This window comes from Caenorhabditis remanei, chromosome II (assembly GCF_010183535.1).
Source record: "Caenorhabditis remanei strain PX506 chromosome II, whole genome shotgun sequence".
Taxonomy (NCBI): Eukaryota; Metazoa; Nematoda; class Chromadorea; order Rhabditida; family Rhabditidae; genus Caenorhabditis; species Caenorhabditis remanei.
The window spans coordinates 15,676,700-15,697,850 of NC_071329.1; the positions used below are offsets into that span (position 1 = coordinate 15,676,700).

The 21,151-nt window shown below is 36.1% G+C and overlaps 4 protein-coding genes across 4 annotated transcripts; 3 read left to right on the forward strand and 1 right to left on the reverse strand.

The window, feature by feature from the left end:
* Positions 1-9,777: 9,777 nt before the first annotated feature.
* Positions 9,778-10,782, forward strand: GCK72_007201 (uncharacterized protein; the record flags this gene model as incomplete). The annotated part of the gene is made up of 3 exons (XM_053726034.1): positions 9,778-9,971; positions 10,022-10,316; positions 10,366-10,782. 3 exons carry the CDS (start codon positions 9,778-9,780, stop codon positions 10,780-10,782), a joined length of 906 nt encoding a protein of 301 aa, XP_053590228.1.
* Positions 10,783-11,981: 1,199 nt separating this feature from the next.
* On the forward strand, positions 11,982-13,248 carry GCK72_007202 (uncharacterized protein; the record flags this gene model as incomplete). Its single annotated transcript, XM_053726035.1, has 3 exons — positions 11,982-12,051; positions 12,101-12,198; positions 12,766-13,248. The coding sequence occupies 3 exons, from the start codon at positions 11,982-11,984 to the stop codon at positions 13,246-13,248; spliced, it is 651 nt and encodes a 216-aa protein (XP_053590229.1).
* Positions 13,249-16,944: 3,696 nt separating this feature from the next.
* On the reverse strand, positions 16,945-17,667 carry GCK72_007203 (uncharacterized protein; the record flags this gene model as incomplete). Its single annotated transcript, XM_003103850.2, has 2 exons — positions 16,945-17,433; positions 17,479-17,667. 2 exons carry the CDS (start codon positions 17,665-17,667, stop codon positions 16,945-16,947), a joined length of 678 nt encoding a protein of 225 aa, XP_003103898.2.
* A 2,080-nt stretch (positions 17,668-19,747) lies between these two features.
* On the forward strand, positions 19,748-20,903 carry GCK72_007204 (uncharacterized protein; the record flags this gene model as incomplete). Its single annotated transcript, XM_003103771.2, has 3 exons — positions 19,748-20,120; positions 20,171-20,361; positions 20,409-20,903. 3 exons carry the CDS (start codon positions 19,748-19,750, stop codon positions 20,901-20,903), a joined length of 1,059 nt encoding a protein of 352 aa, XP_003103819.2.
* Positions 20,904-21,151: the final 248 nt, after the last annotated feature.

Below are 21,151 nucleotides of genomic sequence, written 5' to 3' on the forward strand. Positions count from 1 at the left end.
ATTACCAGCCTTATTTTGTGCATTTTATAAGATAAACTATTTTTTCTAGCTCCCCTGCATCATACAGAAAAAATCTTTTTTTTGAAAAAATTGCCAATTTTTTCATGTTTTTTGGATTTTTCGGCAGGTCGAAGTACTGTGGTCCGAAGTAAATTTATGATGTTTAGATACATATTTGTGTTGGCTATTTGAAAATATGAACACCTTCCCAAGATTTTAGTGGCTAGCCGAGTTATGATCAAAAAAGTGACGAAATTTGATGCATTTCAACGTACCCCCCTCCATGGTATAAAATGGTTGGGTGACGAAAATTAAAAATATTTTGGATTTGAGTTATTTAAAGTTAAAATAGTACTCAAACAAATTTGCAGACAATTCTGACCATGCTTCAGTGAGTTACAGACACTTCCTCCATTTTTTCGAGTCAAAAAGTTTGAGCTCTCGAAACTTTTCAGATTATTACTCAAAGTTTATGAAATTTTGAGAAAATAGTGGAATATACTTTATAGACATAAATAAATAGTTGAGAGTCAGTTTTTGTCGCTTTGTTCAACTTTCGTTTCAGTTCATATCTGATAGCTTCATGGATCTACGAGAGTAAGATATTTTGAGACATGAAATACCAGCATTCTATCTTAAAATTAATTTTCATTTATGTATTTCTGTTTCTAAAGTATATTTCACTGTTTTCCAGGTGTTTCTAAAATATTGAGCCATAATCTGGAAAGCTACGAGAGCTCAAACTTTTTGACTCGAAAAAATGGATGAGTGTCTGTAATTCACTGAAGCATAGTCAGAATTGTCTGCAAATTTCTGTGAGAATCATTTAAGCTTTAAATAACTCAAATCCAAAATATTTTTAATTTTCGTCACCCAACCATTTTATACCATGGAGGGGGGTACGTTGAAATGCATCAAATTTCGTCACTTTTTTGATCATAACTCGGCTAGCCACTAAAATCTTGGGAAGGTGTTCATATTTTCAAATAGCCAACACAAATATGTATCTAAACATCATAAATTTACTTCGGACCACAGTACTTCGACCTGCCGAAAAATCCAAAAAACATGAAAAAATTGGCAATTTTTTCAAAAAAAAGATTTTTTCTGTATGATGCAGGGGAGCTAGAAAAAATAGTTTATCTTATAAAATGCACAAAATAAGGCTGGTAATTCATTTCTGAAGCGATTTTGATCCTATCTTTCGAAAGAAAAAATTTCATTTTTCAACTTCAATCGATCGTTTCGGTAGGTCAAAGGGGACGGAGCCTAATCTGGTATGGTATAAAAATTTTAGAATTCTTAATGTACTAACATATCAAAAAATCAGCCGAAACGGATCAACTTGGTACATGTGTAACATGGCCTGTAGGCCTATGCTCGAGCCAGTCAGAGATTGTCTCTTAAGCTTTAAAAACGTTGATATATTTGAAGAAATCAATAACCACAGAGTTTTAAAACCTGTATCAAGAAGTTTGAATGTTTCCTGATCAGCTTCCAATTCGTAGCAGAGGCTCATAAAATGCATTCTTTTGAGGTGGTGAAAATTTCAAAAGCTTGCAACGTGCTTTAAACGTCAGATAAACAACTTTCGCTGTGAAAAAATACTCAAAATAGAAGAATTAACAAATTCGGTCACTTTAAACGAAAATTTAAATTTTTCATTTTTCATGAAAATTTCATGTGGTCCCCCCTTCTGAAATTTTCAAAAAAATGAAAATTTTAAACTTTTGTTTAAAGTGACCGAATTTGTTGAATCTTCTATTTTAAGCTTGCATTCGAAGCGAAAATCGTTTATCTGACGTTTAAAGCACGTTGCAAGCTTTTGAAATTTTCACCACCTCAAAAGAATGCATTTTATGAGCCTCTGCTACGAATTGGAAACTGATCAGGAAACATTCAAACTTCTTGATACAGGTTTTAAAACTCTGTGGTTATTGATTTCTTTGAATATACCAACGTTTTCAAAGCTTAAACAGAAGAAATGACATGTTTCCTATATAGCCATCAAAATCTTGAAAAACCGAAATTTTCAACAAAATTTATTTCTTTTTTTTTCGCGATTACCCCCAAATTTTTTTTTAAAAATTTGTTTGCATGAGTTCTTCTATTTTTTAAAGCTTTTTAAAACAACCCAACGACTTCACAGAAAAAATTATTTTTTTTGACTCTCAGTTTTCGGGGGTCTGGTCAAAGTAGGAACATGAACAAAAAAATTTTCATATTCTATCAAAAAGCCTATGAAATTCTGTAGTTTTTACTTGTTTTTGCTTTTTTCGCCAGATGGGAGAACATTGAGAAAAAAAATGATGAAAAAAAAATTGAAAAAATTTATTTTCTAAAAATCTGAAAATCTCGAAAATTAGGTCCAGTCACCGGAAAAGCTCTTAGATTTGTCTTTTTTTTTGCAGAATCTATCAAATGAGCCAAAAAAATCACAAATTTTGTGGAGCCAGTCGGGAGTCATTCCATGTCAGTATAATTACATCAGAGGTTCAAAATCATTATAATGTATCTGGTCCAAGATCGTTTTCGGAAAATGGCAGCTAAGACGGTGTTTTAACAAACCCTCATCTTAGAGTTCATTTTTTTAGGTAGCCGAGCAACGACAAATTAGCTTATTCACAAACCACCATCACTACTTGAGTAGCATTCTTCCATTTAAAGGCGTATTGTCGTCTGTTGTGATGTTTTCATAATATTTTAATGTATGAGTTTCGGCGAGTTCATTTTCATATTTCAACAATTTTTAATTCGGTTCACAACCCGCTGAGAGCGAGCGCCGGAAAGTTTGGTCATTGAAAGAGTCGCAGAAAATTGGGGGCCGTGGCCTAGAAATTCGACTTCGAAAAAGTTTATTTTTTGAATTTTGACGGTATTTTCGATTATTTTTGTTGTATTTCTTCAATAATTTCGATAGACAAAAGCAAATATTGATAGAAAAACACTAAAAACTATCGAAAATAACGCCGAAAATAGCAGAATACTGAAAAAACAACTTTACAGAAGTAAAATTTCTAGAAAATTCTCGCTGGCCAAACTTTCCGTTGGTTTTTTCAGTATTCTGCTATTTCTGCCGTTATTTTCGATAGTTTTTAGTGTTTTCCTATTAATATTTGCCGTTTTCTATCAAAATTATTGAAGAAATACAACAAAAATAATCATCGAATTTCTAGGCCACGGCCCCCAATTTTCTGCGACCCTTTCAATGACCAAACTTTCCGGCGCTCGCTCTCAGCGGGTTGTGAACCGAATTAAAAATTCTTGAAATATGAAAATGAACTCGCCGAAACTCATACATTAAAATATGAAAACATCACAACAGACGACAATACGCCTTTAAATGGAAGAATGCTACTCAAGTAGTGATGGTGGTTTGTGAATAAGCTAATTTGTCGTTGCTCGGCTACCTAAAAAAATGAACTCTAAGATGAGGGTTTGTTAAAACACCGTCTTAGCTGCCATTTTCCGAAAAGAGAGGCCGCATCGCCGCCGATCAGTCAAAAACTTTAGAAAAAATACTTTGAATCCATTTTTTGAAGATGTGAATAGAAAAGTTTTCAAGTTCTTGAACTTTTGTAAAAACATGTGGTTTTAGTCTACCATATTCCGAGGAGGGAGGCGGCATCGCCGCCGATCAGTCAAAAAACTCATATCGGTATGATCACTCGCCTTTTGGGGAGGGAAGCAAGAAGAGTTATCAAGTTCACATCCTTCTGTGAGATTGTTTTGAAATAAGGAAAACATAGGAAGAAAGCTCAAATTGGTAAATTCAAAAACAGCTCATTCTAAATTCCATATTCTATTAGGATAGGAAAAGTCATTGAGAAGCTTTGTGGAACTTGAGTCTGGAAAGGAGAGATTTCACAATTGTGCTTTGTTGGAACGGGCTGCTCAGCTAAGAAGCGCCGCAGGCGCTGTAAAACTGAAAAGGGTGGTGAAGGAAAGGAGGTTTAGACGCCGTCAGGCGACGTAAACCGACTGATGTTACCTATTTTCCGGAGTTTTCTTGAGGATACAGTAGGCAGTGAGTAGTTGGATTATAAGACACAGCAGGGCAATCACATGACTTGTATTCCCTAATCCTAGCTTGGAAGATAGGAACCTACTATCCGGAATACAAAGATGGGGATAGAGATTCTTGAAATATTGGACCATTGGATCAGCTTTTTCTGTCATTTATGCAATAAATGATATCTTCAGAAAAATAAGAAGACAGGTGTTAGTAGTGTTACTAGACTAATTTCCTCTCTTTACTTCCTCTGACCAGAGGTTTTACTCATTAACGAGGAGAGACGTGTCTCCGTCTGGGAGAATGCACGAATAGTTCTGACGTGAGAAACGTGTCCACTACGTGTCTATAAAGCGTCGTGAAAAGAACATGGGGGTAGATATAGAAAACAGTTTTGAGGAGAGATCAGCTAGGGAGCACAAAGTCTGATATCAAAATTAAAAATCTACTAGGGACAACTGAAGTCTGACAAGGGCGACCATTTCGACCCTTCGCTGAATTATTCCGAAATTTCACCCCCTTTAATTACTTCCATAATTCCTTCTATTCCTTGATCGATTAATCCTACCCGTGTTCATTTTCTCATTATTAGTTAGACTGGTCCGGTCAAACAAACAAAAAGACAGTGAGAACGAGAGGCCGATGTCTCTTCGATGTTCCTTTTTTTGAGATTGTCACAAGGCAAAAATCATAGTTGAGTCAAAAGAAGACGACCGGTGTCTTTTCGATGTTCCAAGTTTGGGATGTGTAAATGACATAAGGATTGAATCCACAGGAACACGGGTGACACGTAAAGACATGGATGGGAAGACACTTGTGGGTGAATAACAGAATTAGCAGGGAACAATTGAAACATACGTACACAAAATAATAAAATAAAAATGTTCGAAATTTTCATTGCAACTTTCAGATCATGTTTCAGTGGATATATTCCTGGATATAGGTAAAACCGTAAACCAGATTTCGAAGATATCCGTGATCTGGAGCGTATTTAATAAATAGAGTGGACGTTTTTCGAAAAGGTAGTTGGCAATATTTTCAGACATGGTGAAATGAGTTCAAAAGTCTGAGCGAGAGCTAGTGTGTATCGCTTTAGTTCACTCATTTGATTTGGTGATGGAAAATATTGATCTGCATAGAACTCACTGATGATCTGTTTCAAAACAAGGAAAATGAGTAGCAGGAAAGTTAGATAGGAGTGGGGTTATAAGGGAGTGATTTGGAATGGATCCGGGGTAAACTTTAAATCTGAAATAAGTCACTCTTCTACCAGAAAATCCTGAAAAACCAACGCACAATCTCACATATTTTCCAATTCCCAGGTGTCTGGCCCCAATCGACTGCCCCCTTTGACGTTTCACACTTTTCTGTGTACCCAAATCTTGTGAGCACAGAGAGACCGCCGTTAACACTACAGTGAAATGGAAAAGTGTGAACTGGGAATCATTTCGGAAACTTAAAGTGTGAAGCCCAACATATTCAGATGACAAGAAAGTGTGAACAGATAATTGTGAGAGCAACGCATATCCTCATTTCTTGGCTCACTCATTTTCTCAGTTATCGGTTTCATTTTTGTCGTCGCACCCTTCTGATTGTTTTGATTTCACTACAGTATTACGATGTTGAGAAGTTTCGTACCAATATTTGATAGGTAGATATGAATTTCACACTTTAAAAATTGACCAAAATTCGTCTATTTCATAGACGAAACGCGTCAATGACACGCCAGACAGTAGTTTAATTTAAATACGCGTCAAATGTACGCCAGCTCCATCGCTATCACTTCCAATTGTTTCAAATCGCCTCAACGGCACGACTGTATTAGGTTTTTCCCCTATTCTGCCTAGAGAATATCAGCTTGAAAATTTTGTTCGCCTTCTGATATTTTTCGAGGTTTTTGCCGTAAACCTATCAGTTTTCACCAAATAAAACCAAGCTTAACACAAATTTAACCATTTTCAAGGGCTAGCAACAATAAAATAAGACCAAAATCGTTTTCGAAAAAATACAATTTTATTCCGCCTTCCGCTTTTTTAAAAACCGCATTCCCTGCACTCTTGAAGTATTAATAGCAGCTTTTCGCAAAAGTTGGAAGTTCTGACCCTCTCTCGTAACAAAATTCAATTTCTCATGTGAAATCGAACCAATTGCTCACTCAGGAAAATGAGTAGCAGGAAAGTTAGATAGGAGTGGGGTTATAAGGGAGTGATTTGGAATGGATCCGGGGTAAACTCTAAATCTGAAATAAGTCACTCTTCTACCAGAAAATCCTGAAAAACCAACTCACAATCTCACATATTTTCCAATTCCCAGGTGTCTGGCCCCTATCGACTGCCCCCTTTGACGTTTCACACTTTTCTGTGTACCCAAATCTTGTGAGCACAGAGAGACCGCCGTTAACACTACAGTGAAATGGAAAAGTGTGAACTGGGAATTATTTCGGAAACTTAAAGTGTGAAGCCCAACATATTCAGATGACAAGAAAGTGTGAACAGATAATTGTGAGAGCAACGCATATCCTTATTTCTTGGCTCTGTCATTTTCTCAGTTATCGGTTTCATTTTTGTCGTCGCACTCAATTGATTATTTTGGTTTCACTATAGTAATATGATGTTGAGAAGTTTCGTATCAATATTTGATAGGTAGATATGAATTTCACACTGTAAAAATTGAGTCAGGGAGTTGAGAAATTTTCATGAAAATGTTCGGAGAAAGTTGACGTTTTAAGACATGCCTTTTTGATACAATTAATTATCCACTCTTTTGGAAACAGGGCCGAGCGGAATTCCGCTTCTTCTTAAGGCACGCCAGCCCCGTCGCGCGTCAAAGGCGCCTCAGCTTTCCACCAATCTTGAAGTTAATAGAAAAAACGCGCCAAAGACACGCCAGCTCCATCGCTATCACTTCCAATCGCCTCAACGGTATCAGCTTGAAAATTTTGTTCGCCTCCTGATATTTTTCGTGGTTTTTTACCGTAAACCTATCAGTTTTCACCAAATAAAACCAAGTTTAACACAAATTCAACCATTTTCAAGGGCTAATTACAACAAAATAAGAAAAAATAAATAAGTGGAGTCTAGGCCTCTTCTGAACGCTCACAAATAAGTCTGAATTATTTTATTGTAAGTAATCAATAGTACACACATTGATCTAAAAATGTGCAAAATATCTAGTGGATTGCTTTAGAGGTAGGAGCAGTAGGCCTCATCAAACTCAAAAATCAAGTGATTTTGATGATGTTGACTTCGGGCTTCCTGCGAAAAAGGACAAATGATGTGAATATTGGAAACAAAATAAATTTAGAAACATCAATGTCTACTTTACTCAAAAATAAACATTTCCACCAATTTCCCTATCTACAGTTAAAGAAATATCGAAAATACTCGCACACTCCTAAATTGCTGATCCTAACCTTTCATCAGGGACCCGCACTGAACTATCGTTGCTTATTTGGAATGCCTTTATTTGCTTTTTATAAATAACTTTTCTTGCTTGCTTTAATTCTGAATAGCTCACCCATTTTTGTCAACATTTTCTAGGAAAAAAATGAAGACGAAAAGTGGTAGCAAAAAAGGGTTCCTCACAATGAGTTATAGTTACTAACCAACAATGTTTCTTATTATGTGAACTATTACTCTTCTAGAAATTTCATACCAAAAATTACCCAAAAAAAGAAAAAGGAAACAAATGCATCAACCTAATATAAATCTGTTTCAACTCTGGTCTCGATTCCGAGATCATAATCTGTTCATGCTTATTCCCCACTACCTTCATTGTGCCCTCTTGAGCAGATCAATCTGGAATTCATAAGTCGTTGAATAGTGTCGTTCTTGATCCTAAATCAGCTGGTCCTGACAAATCCTTTATTTTTGGATTTTAGGCAGACGATGTTTTGTATAGTGTATGCTACCAATAAATTGGAACTCTGTTTTCAATCCTCGGTGATTTCCTGATTTCCCACACTATGCTACAAAGTTCTCAACTCTTTGAACTCATATAGAAGCTAGAACGGATTCTTATTTCCCCCAAAAGAGTCAATAATTCCCCAGGTGTGGCCAGTGTCTTTTCCCCACCACTTGCCCTCTTCCATCACTGTCTTCTTCCCATCCATGTCTTTTCACGTATCACCCGTGTTCTTCACGTCTTCCCATCCACGTCTCCCAAATATGACGTGTGTTCTTTTTATGTAATCCTCATGTCATTTACACATCCCAAACTTGGAACATCGAAAAGACACCGGTCGTCTTCTTTTGACTCAATAATGGTTTAGCAAATGAAGAATCGAGAATTATGATCTACAGTACCCATCAAATATATTTATACTACGTTTTTCCTTTTTCAGTTGAAAATGGCCAACGTTGATTGACCCACAAAGTAAACTTTTTATAAATCAGAGAGATCAAAAGTAGAGCTTCATGTTTGTAGTTGATCAATTTTTTGTCCGAGCGCTCCCTAGCAAGTTACATATTGACAAAGTAATTTCTACCTCAAATCGTCCCATTTCACGGAAAAATATAATGATTTTTGTGCTGTCCCCCTAAAATGACCATAACTCTCTAGGGAGTGTCCGTTCTTTGATATGTGTGATTTGTACAAGTTTACTTTTTGGGGCACTCACGAGGAAGGGATTCCGGGTTGAGATGAAGTTACAGATCGAGATGTATATCACTAGAACGGAACTTTAGCGCTGATTTCAAAAACGTGCTGATAATCCACAAAAACGAGACTAACTTTTTTCACGAGATCTTCAGCAAAAACAGACTGCAAATTTGAAATCAGAGCAAAATTTCGGTTCTAGTGATACCTGTAATTCTATTTCGATCCGGAATCCATCCCTAGTCAGTTATACCATTACACACTCTTAAAGATGGAATTCACTTTCCAGACAAACTATGTTACCTTTTTGGACAGCACTGTAGCTTTAAACGGGTTCAGAAAACTTAAGTTTTCTCGATATTCGGATTACTGTATCCTTTCCAAGATCAAAATCAATTCTTCTCAATTCCAGTCTTAATTCTTGATTCTTGTTGAAGATTAATTGTTCTCGTGGTCTGAGACTCTCGCTGAAACCAAAGTTACTGACAGAAAAGAAAAATTGAAATTTTGGCAGTTTCTGTATACTTGATCCAATAAAAGTTTCATCCAGGCTGATGTACCTCTCTGCACCAAATGAACAAAAAATCAAAATGCTCCAAATTTTTGCTCACGTTGTTCCCGTTTTCCAGGAATTTTTAGTACTTGTGACATTTCCATAGTTGACTTTATTAACTTTCTTTATTCACTATTATTTTGTATTCCAATTCTCACTCCTATTCTTAGTTCATAACTTATCGATCTTCCCAAACCCAATGTTCTAGAATTACGTGTTCACAGTTAATAAGCGTGTTCTTCCTCATCTTCACATATTGTTTACAATCATTTGGCCATTTGCCAGTAACTATAGGACAGATGGTCATTGGTGGCGGGACCATCTCACAGTGGCTGGTGTCTATTTGGCTCCGCCCATATTTTTTGCACAACGTCGACGGATGTCTTTTCTCAGTCATTTATTGCCCATTGCATCGTGGCGAACGGTCGTATTGTTCTCTCGTCTCGATTACCCATGCCATTACTCATGTCTTCCTAGGAGCATCAGTGTTCACCAGGAATCAAGAGGCTGGTGGTTGTCGATTCAATCTTCTCCAAATCTTCATTTTCCCTCTCCCTCTCCTTTTCTGATTCTTTTGTGTTTTGAAAATCGAACACTAATCTTAAATATATTCCAGATGACCACCGCATCCGGAATCGAACTTTCCTTGAGCAACCCAGACGAATGGAAGCAATTCTACCCTCAAACTGAAATGATTGTCACGAGAAAAGGTCGTAAATTGTTCCCACACTTGAACTACAGTCTGAAAGGGTTGGATCCAAATGAGCTGTATGGCATTTTCATTCACTTCGAGAGAGTAGATATAAACAGGTGAGTAGATTGAGTTCAGAGGGAATGTCAAATTTATATCTCATTTTCAGATATCAATTCCTTCATAATAAGTGGAATGTGTTTGGTAAAGGCGATGAAGTTCGACCGATTAAAGCGGAACAACATCTGGATGGGTGGAGAGCGGGAAGTTATTGGATGACAAAACCAATCTCATTCGAGCATGTGAGAATCACTAATGACCCGGATCTCAAAAAACCGAATACATTTGTGTTGCAAAGCATGCACAAATTTATGCCTGTAATTGGGATTCAGAAGATGGGAGATTCGAAGATTGAGGGATTCCGATTGGAGGTCACAGAGTTCATGGCTGTGACTGCTTATCAGGTTGGTTATATTTCTTTATCTAGTCCCAATTAAACTATTTCAATTTCAGAATAATGACATCAAGGAATTGAAAATTCAAATGAACCGATTTGCCTCCGGATTCAAGGACACAGGAGGACACAACAAATCACGAGATTCTGGATCCTCACCACGTGGAGTCAAAAGGCAATCCACATCACCAGAAGTGTATGGATCGGTGACCCCACCAACAGCTCCGTGGACCCCTCCGTATAACCCATGGACTCCAATGAGTTACAACGATATGTATCCGATGTATCCGATGTACCCATGGCAGATGCCAATGGGAATGTATCCTATGGTTCCACCAATGAGTTCAGGAATGGCTCCAGGGGTGCCTATGAATTCTAGCATGCCACCAGTTGCTGACGTCTTTCAAAATCAACCAGCTATGCAACAGAACCCAATGTATATGGGATGGGGTAGTTTTAATGCACGAATACAATAAGGGGGTTCCATATTAAATTTTTACGGTTACGTTGTTTAAAATGTCATATTTTTGGTTACAAACGGGTTATATTTTGAATTGTGATGATAATTTTGGATTGAAAGGTAATAATGACACCAAGTGAGAAATAATAAAGTTTTTCTGAAATATTTTTTTGAAATCCGTTTTGTGACATATAGTACCAGGTTATAAGACATCCGGACAAACAGAAATCAGCCAAGACCGGAAGGATTTTTATAGAAAAGTCAGCAGAAATACGTAGTAGTCCTGGAGTTGTGAACTTTGACATTGGAATCAAGGCTGTGCGAAAAACTTTTCGGACAAAAACTCTTCAGGTTTTTTCGGTGGTTTTTGAACAATTTTACGGCGAAAAATTTTTGAAAATTCTGCTGAAATTTTCAAAAATTAAGTTACAAAAATAGTGATTTTTTTCTTTTTTTTCCTGAAATGCTTTCTAATTTTGGTATCAAAAACAGGTTTCGGGGGGTCTGTTCCATACAAATTCAAGATTTTCGCCTCCGAATTTATTTCAGGCAGTATTCTTGAATATTTTTTCGAGGTTTTCGAAAATTTTTTGTCGATTTTTTCGGTACGAAGTTTCAGCCCTTATTGGGATATTCAGATCAAAACATACGACATGAAAAAATTTTTTAAAAAAAATTTTTTTGAACTTTCAGAAAATTTCAAACTTGTCTGAAATTATCGTAAAATTAATTAGCTCATTGAACCACAATCTTTGTGCTTTTTTGTGTATTCATACTTCCGCTCTCCCCAAAACATGCTTTGAGTTCAACATATCTCCGACATAATGGTCTGTTACGCTCCACTGAACATTAATGTAATTCGTGAGATCAGAAGAATTTCTGGGCCGAAACTTGTTGTTCAGTAGTGTGGATACTGGCAATGGAAACCGAATATCTGGCAAATTACTACAAAACTGTCTATCCCGTTAATTGTATCCCGGATCCTAGATTCTTGGCGTCAAAAGAAGGTGTTATTTTCTACTCTCGTCTCATTGAATCCATTTCTCTGCCCATTCAACTTCTAACTACTTTTTGTATTCTGAAAAAGACTCCGAAATCTATGAATTATGTTAAATCAAGCCTATTGAATGTCAATATTTGTGCAATTCTAGCTGGAATTGTTCTCTCATTTTCGTGACTCCATTCAACTATTTCCCATATCTCGCTGGTTTCACTATGGGATTCGCTGTGGATCTTGGAGCATCTGCGATAGTTCAGGTTATTATTGGACTTGCTATGACTTTTGGTAATTGAAGAAATGTGGAAATGGATAAACTTAAATTAAAAATTTTTAGTGATTCTTATATCTGTAATGGTTTTGTTCGAGAACCGAAGCAGTTTAATAGCAAGGAATAGATTTGGCATCTCGAAAACTTCTACTAGAATCGCTTGGGTATGTGTTAATTTTTTCGGGAGTATACTTCTTTTGATCCCGTTTTTCTTGAACCTTCCGGACCAGATGAAAGCCAAATTGGATATATTAAAAGTGAGTCTACTCTTCTACAGTACCACTCAAAAGGTAATCAACTCTGGCTGTTTTCAGTGAAAATTGGAAAATGGTCGCCGGATTGTCCGACGAATTTTATTTTGTATGAGTTGGACAGATCAAAAATAGCACACATTTTTGTAGTAGCTGACTATTTTTGTAGGGACACTGTCTTGAATGTTATAGGTCATCAAAGTAATTTATCAATGAAACCGACTAAATTCAATTAGCAAAATTTTGGAGGTTTTCACTTTGACAACCTGTAACTTTGCAGGTAATGTTTTTACAAAAAAAATGATCAACTACAAAAATTATGTGCTATTTTTGCTCTGTTCATCTCATACAGAATTGAATTTATCGGACAATCAAGTGACACCGAAATACACTGTAAAATTTGGACAATTTCCAAACGGCAAAATTGTATATCTTACTGCGCGGTACTGTATCTGAAATTTAAACATTTCGATTATTTAGGGGCTTCCTTGTCCTGCTAAAGAATTCTTCACCGAGCCAACTTTTGTGCTAGCTGGTGAAGATTTTGGGAATACCTATATGATTGCCACCGTGATGTTTATATATTTCAATTTTTTGACCCAAATTGTGTTCTTTTTCGTTTGCTGTGTATACTATCTATTTATATTCAAGAGCTCCCAAGTGTCCATCGCCACTCGACGCCTTCAGATTCAATCGTTTTTTGGAATGTTGGGACAAACTCTTATACCAGTTTTATGCGATTCTATTCCGATGATTGTGCAGCTAGAGAGACAGAAACGAGTTGAATATGATCAGTTCAATAATAATTTGATGGGACTTTCGATTATATTGCATAATGGAGCGACTAGTCTCTCAATTCTTTTGATTCATAGTCCTTATCGGAACTTTTTGAAATCGTTGGTTGGAGGAGGAGGAGGGAAGAAGGTTAATGTGATTAATGTTTCTGGAGAAAGACGGATTTGAATAAAAGTTTATAAAATTTAAAAAATTTAAAAACAAATTCACGCCCTTATAGACAAATCACTGGTGACATGAGTTATCGGTGTTCCATTTTCTCTTTGTTTCCAAATTAATGATTTAATAAAATTTCTATACGGAGTGTGCACCAATAATATAGACAAACAGGTAGCACCACTTTGAGAACAGAGGGTAAACATCATTATATTATTCTCCAATTGATCATAACCATCTCTCCGTCTGTTCATCAGAATCATGAGAGGTGCCAATATCAGCAAGATTGGAATAAAAGTTTGAAAGAATATCCCATAGAACCCTCTGACTTGAATCCGACGAGTTTGAAGGGACACTTGTGACGTCTTCGATATAAATAGGTAGTAGACACAACATGACGTGAAGAATAATACTTGAATGGTCAGAACGATGTAAGTCAACGTACACACAACAATCATGTAAGTGTTCCAAGAACCTTCGGCTAAGACGAGAATTGGTTCGGTGAAGAATTCAATGTTAGGACAAGGTAGAATCTAAACCAATATTTGGCGATATAAGACGGTCGAAATTTCAAAATTTCTTGCTCACGAACTTATTTTCTTAAAAATTGAGAAATTTTGTACTAGTACATATTTATTTTTTAGTTTTAGACTTCGTTCAAAAATGTGTGAAAAATCATGATGTAGAACAAATTTGCTTCACTTCGATCTGTTCACGTCATTTTCTGTTCTTTTTTCAAAGTTTGTTCAAAAGTACAAGTACAGAATCGGTATCAATACCGATTCTGTGAAATTCCTCCAGATTCGGTATGCAAACCGATTCTGTACTCTGCATAAAAGGTCACGTGAAAAAAAGGATTTATCCAAGTTTATTCAAAAGTACAGAATCGGTATCGATACCGATTCTGTACCAAACAACAATTCTGTATAAAAGGTCACGTGAAATATTGAAAATTCACGGTTTCGCATTGTCAAATTTTATTTATGATATTTTCGTTTACGTGGATTCAAATCTGATGTTCATTGAGTGGTCAAAATGACAAAAATGACAATTTTCGATGAATAATCACCTAGATTTTGTTATTCGATTTTGATCAACTTCACATTTTCTTACTATAAAAGGAAACACTTCAAAACCTTTTTTGCAATGTTCATTAACACAAACTTTTTTGTGTTGTTGAATAAGAAAATGTGAAGTTGATCAAAATCGAATAACAAAATCTAGGTGATTATTCATCGAAAATTGTCATTTTTGTCATTTTGACCACTCAATGAACATCAGATTTGAATCCACGTAAACGAAAATATCATAAATAAAATTTGACAATGCGAAACCGTGAATTTTCAATATTTCACGTGACCTTTTATACAGAATTGTTGTTTGGTACAGAATCGGTATCGATACCGATTCTGTACTTTTGAATAAACTTGGATAAATCCTTTTTTTCACGTGACCTTTTATGCAGAGTACAGAATCGGTATGCATACCGAATCTGGAGGAATTTCACAGAATCGGTATTGATACCGATTCTGTACTTGTACTTTTGAACAAACTTTGAAAAAAGAACAGAAAATGACGTGAACAGATCAAAGTTGGAAAACTCTGTGCTTCACGTGCAACTTTTTCTAGCAATTGCCAGTTTATTGCATAATCGTTCAAATTCACGGAAATATTGTACTTTCAGTACAGATTATTTATAGAAATCTATTTTTTAATTCGCTAGCAAAAAATTTTGAAATTTCAACCGTCTTATATTCTTGTCATTTACTGAATACAGTACCGCTCAAAAGATTATTAACTTAGGCTGTTTTCAATGTTAAATGGCCAAATTGCTAGTGTATTTCGGTGTCACCTGGCTGTCCGATAAATTCAACTTTGCATAGACTAAACAGAGCAAAAATAACACATCATTTTTGTAGTTGACCATATTTTTGTAGGGACACTATCTTGAAAGTTACAGGTTTTCAAAGTAAAAAGCTCCTAAATTTCGCTACTGTGCACTGATATTAGTCGGTTTCAGGGATAAATTACTTTGATGACCTATAACTTTCATGGTAGTGTCCCTACAAAAAAAATGGTCAACTACAAAAATGATGTGCTATTTTTGCTATGTTCAGCCCATAGAAAGTTGAGTTTATTAGACACTCAGGTCAGATCGAAATACACTGTCAAAGTTGGTCATTTTCCACTGAAAATCCAAAGTTGATAACCTGTTGAGAGGTACGGTAACTCACTTTTAAAATTGCCATTTTCGCATCCACTTGGTCCGGCAAGTTTAAAAATATTGGTGCCATGAGTCCCATGCATCCAAAGAAGTTAACCATTATCCATAGTAAGCGGTTTGAAATTTTTTTGATTTTGAACTTATTCCTTGTTATCAGACTGCTCCGATTCTCGAATAACATTATGATTGAAATTATCATTCCTGAAACATTTCTGCATACTTGTCTAATATTTTTGAATTTTTAAAATGAAAAACTCACCATAATTAACAGCTAATACAAAATAATATTGAACACTCATTGGACCACCCCAATCAGTGAAAACCCCGATGGTGGAACCCGCGAGGAATGGGAAACAAAAGTATGGACAGGCAATGAAAGAGAATGTGATAGAAGAGACTATGCACATTACATTCAAGTTAATGAGACTACTTTTGACAAGTTTCATGTTTTCCGGAGTCTTTTTGAGGATACAGTAGGCAGAGAGAAGTTGAATAGGAAGGGAGAATATAGTGATTGAGCGACATATGAATAGTAATCCTTGTCTGGTAGCTAAGAATCTGGTATCAGAAATGCACAGGTTAGGATAAACATTTATGAAATATTGGAACAGTGGGTTAAGCGTATCAGACATGTTCATAGACTATGAGCAATTGAAGAAGATATCTAGAAATTTACTTTCATAGAACTGATTTCCGGTCTTGTCATAACATTTCCTGTAGCGGAAAACACACGCCTTGTAGTCACATTCATTAGTTCAGTCAACCGATTCATCAGAAAATTGAGAGCAGGGAAACGCTGACTTTTTTTTTAACGAGATCTTTCAGTTTGATCAGATTATATATTTAATGACCAAGCGCGCCAGACTAGCATTTTAACTGCTTGCCTAGTTTTTCATCGTTTTTGTTGATAATAATAGCACGGTACGCTTCTCACAACCGCGCTCTACCGGAACCGAAGAAAAGTGTGGGCGAAATTGAGAGACTCAGAGAAAATGAGACATTTTTCAAGAGCATTTCGATGGAGCTCAGTTGTAACAACTGCCGAGCTAATAACTTAAAATTTTTGGTAAAACGTGAGAGTTTTCAGTAAAATCCAAAGTTTTTATCAAAAGCAAAAACCAAAAAATTTCGACTTAAACCGCGTCGAAGGCGCGCCAGACTTGACAACCTGCCTGTTGAAACCAATAAGTTTTAAAGTCAGTCTGTATGTGTGTCCGGATGTCCGGATGACCGTATGCCGTCAAATGTAATCTAAAGACTAAAACGTTCTAAGAAAAAAAATCAGAACTTCGACAAAAACGCGCCTGCGGCACGCCAGGATTCTGAATCTGTGAGATCATGTCTATCTGCCAGCGGTCCCTCCAGATGTCCATTCAACTATAATTTTGTCATTTCCAGGTGGAGATGGAAGACGAGAAAACCGACAATTTTATCAGATCAGATTTTATGTTCAAAAGATTCTTCATGGTACAAAAATTTCAACATTAACTTCTAGTACATACTTCACTGGTAACATGAACCACTGAAGTCTCATTTTTCTTAGATCTCCAAAAAATCGACTTGAGGAATTTCCGATATGGATGATGTACCAATACTATGGACAGACTAGTTGCCCCGTTCTGGATGCAAACTGTGATAATCATCACATTATTCTGCACTTGATCATAACTTCCATCCTTTTTCTTGTTGGCGAAAATAGTCAGAGGGATCATCATCAATAAAATTGGAATAAATGTTTGAAAGACTATCCCGTAAAACCCTCTGATTTGAATCCGACGTGTTTGAGAGGACACTTGTGACGTCTTTGATATAAAAAGATAGTAGATACAACAGGAAGTGAAGAAAATTAATTGGAAGATTAGCAATATGTAGATGAAAGTGCACGTAACAGTCATGTAAGTATTCCAGAATCCTCCGGTAGTCAGGACTTGAATTGGCTCGGTGAAAAACTCTTTGGCAGGACAGGGAACTCCCTGAAAATGGGAAAAAAATTTTAAGGATTGAGGTCTTTAACTCACCTTCAATATTAACAATTTTGCTTCCAATTGTTCCGGCAAGTTGAAGAATACTGGAGCAAACGTTCCACCGCATCCAACTGTGTTTGCTATTATCCATAGGATTCTAGTTGTATCTGACTTGAAACGAAACTTGTTTCTATGAATCAAACTGCTTCGATTCTCAAACAACATGATGACGGAAATGACCATGACTGAAAGATTGTAAAATTAGGAAATTAGGAATATTCTTTGCATCTTAAAACTTAAAACTCGCCTGAATTGACTGCAATTAAAATGAAAAATTGTAGACTCATGCTCATACCAAGACTACTGAGTATACCGATGCTGAACCCGGCGAAATATGGATAACACAAAAAAGGGCAAATGAAAAAAGCGAATGTGATTGCATTAATAGTACACCAAATATTCAAATTGATGAGACTAGTCTTAACAGGTTTCATACTTTCAGGCGTCTTTTTTAGGATACAGTAGGTAGAAAGGATTTGGATTGGGAAGGCTATCAATTCAATAACACGACAGGTATACACAAATCCTTGTTTGGAAGCCAGAAATCTGTCATCTGGAGTGCAAATCGATGAATAGACATTTTTATAGTACTGGGATATGGGATCAATATTTTCAGACATGAGAGAGGTACGGAATGATACTAGTACGTTAAGAATATAAATATTTCTCTTCTCTTCTGTCTTCTCAAAATCAAAAGCAGTGCAGTGCACCGAAAAGTTTGTCTGTCGTTCAAAAAATAGGAGTTTGATGTTTGGTTTCATAGTGGTTTGTGTTAAAAAAACTTGGACTATCTTTTAAGATTTAGGGAGAAAAATGGTTTTGAAAAATTCATGTGCGGTACGAACAACAACCTAGTCACTATCCAGTTCTGGTCAGAAGATCCGTAGTTTTAGTGTAAAATATACGGTACAACAGCGTTCGAGTATTCTTATGTCAAAGTCCTGGAACTGGCACCAACAGAATCTTTTCCATCTACTGGATTCTTCAAAATATAACCCCCGAAAGTATGAAACCTGTTAGAACTAGTCATAGCAATTTGAAAAACAAACTGCGAAGGTCATTTTTTGTCAACCGGTTTCTAACTTGTTTGACCTAACAAAATCGTGCATCCAGAAAAAAATGGCACTGCATTCGACTACATTTTCTTGATCTGACTTTTTTCACGACAATTGAAGTCGTAATATTATTACGGTAATTAACAATAAACAGTATTTAAACTATTCAAACTAGATTGTCTCACATGATTTATAAACTGGAAATTGTTTGTAAAATGTAGAAATGTCTCAAGTATTTATAAATGAATTATTGACAATGAACGGTCCTGATAGACAAATCTGTGAAGAATTCTGTGAGAAGCCCAATTGTAAAAACAGTCTTGTACGGATAAAAATAACATGGGCAGGCAAAAAAACCAAATATATAGAGGAGACGAATTCGGGTACGGATCCCATATCCCATACCGACTGGTTGGGAGGCTAAAAATTCCACCCTTTTCCATATGATTTTTGTTCCTGAAGTGTTCATTTTTCTTGTTCATTTTCTCATTTTTTAAGTTTTTTTCATTCACGGTCGTTGAAAATCATGGTTTAAAAACATTACGAGGATTGCAACGGAAACAGTCGATACACTTGACTTTCCGTCGTAAACTTTTTCAGATAATGATAAACGACGACAAAAGGAAAATATGGAAGTTTTGCAAAAAATGGGTAAACAGTTCTGCAAAAAATGGGTAAAAGACTATCTATTGGAGTAAGTATCGCCAACACAAAATAATATTTTAATAACAATTTTTTAGAATTTCGTCAGTCAACGAGTGATATGCTGCAAAGTTCGATTTGAACATGGTGTCAAAAGGAGTAATAAAATTGTACCGTAATCTCAATTTGTCGATTTCAGGGGTTTAAAAACGGGCAAAGCCCCCAGATTGCCCCAGATTGAATCAAACTTAAATTTGCGAACCTCACTGCCCCAATCTTATGTGATTGATTAAAAATTCTTCGAAAAACGTTTCGAATATCTTTCAAAGACACGCACTTGTTCAGATCATAATGATTCATCTGATTTGTTTTTGCTCTTTAGACACGCAGTGGTCAGAACTATTCGTGCATTACAACTTTTTGTTTTCCCAGACATGCCTCCCCTTCGTAACCTAACTGTTAATGAGTAAAAACTCTGGTCAGAGGAAGTTATGATAGGAAATTAGTCTAGTAACACTACTAACACCTATCTTCTTATTTTTCAGAAGATATCATTCATTGAATAAATGACAGAGACAACTGATGCACTGGCCCAATATTTCAAGAATGTCTATCCCCATCTGTGTATTCCGGATAGCAGATTCCTATCTTCCAAGCAAGGACTTGTGAATACAAGTCGTGTGATCGTCCTACTATTTCTTCCCATCCAACTACTCACTGCCTACTGTATCCTCAAGAAAACTCCAGAAAATATGAAAAATATCAAAGGGAGTATCAATAATTTGAACTTTTGGTGTATGGTCTCCTCTATAATATTTGCTTTTTTTGCCTGTCCATATTCATTTCATCCGTATAAAATCGGTTTTACAATAGGATTACTCGCTGATTGGGGTGTCCCTACTAATATTCAGTTTTATATCGACTACATTATAAATATTGGTACGTTTCTTCTTTATTTCGGGAGTCTAACAAAATTTTCAATTTTTCAGTAGTTACTATGTCCATCACAATTTTATTCGAGAATAGAAGCAGTTTAATTGCAAGGAATAGATTCAGAATCAAAACAACTGCCCATAGGTTTATCTGGATACTTCTGAATATTTTATGGTTTATGACAATAATTTTACCGCCAGCGTTTAATAAGCCAGATCAAATGGAAGCGAAGATGTTGGTACTGAACGTAATTTTTGTGTTAGAAATCACTGACGAACACATTAGACTATTCAGACGTGTCCCTGCCCAACAACAGAATTCTTTTCCGAAAAACTATTTGCCTCTGCCAAAGATGGTTTCTGGAATGCCTATTTGAATATGAACGGTCTTGTTGTCTTTCTCGGCTTCACAATTCAAGCCGTGTTCTTTGCATGTTGTTGTATATACTACCTGTTCATTTCAACGAGTTCCCATGTGTCACCTCAAACTCGTCGACTACAAATTCGAGCTTTTTTCGGAGTTGTTATTCAAACGATGATTCCCATTCTATTGCTTTCGATCCCTATTATGATTTTCATGAGCTCTCGGAAAAACGAAGGAAGTTATGATCAAGTGCAGAATAATCTGATGATTATCACAGTTTCCATTCAAGACGGGGCAACTAGTCTGTCCATATTATTGGTGCACCATCCATATCGGAGTTTTGTGAAGTCTATATTCTGCTGCAAGAAAACGAATAAGAGCTTGCAGACCGTTCATGTGGTCACTGATTCATTTATAAATACTTGAGACCCTTCACAACCAATTTTCAATTTATAAATCATGTAAGACTTTACTTATAAACTAATGGTTGCCAAAGAAATGATTATCGATGACCCTCTATTTAAACTATTAGACCATTCAAAACTACGTCGGCATAGATACTATCTCAAATCACTAACCTGGAACTCGACAAAATTATCTTCTCAAATACTATCTAATAGAGTTCTCCGTTGTTGGAATCCTTTATCTGAATTGGTGTTTCCGGTTAAACCGTC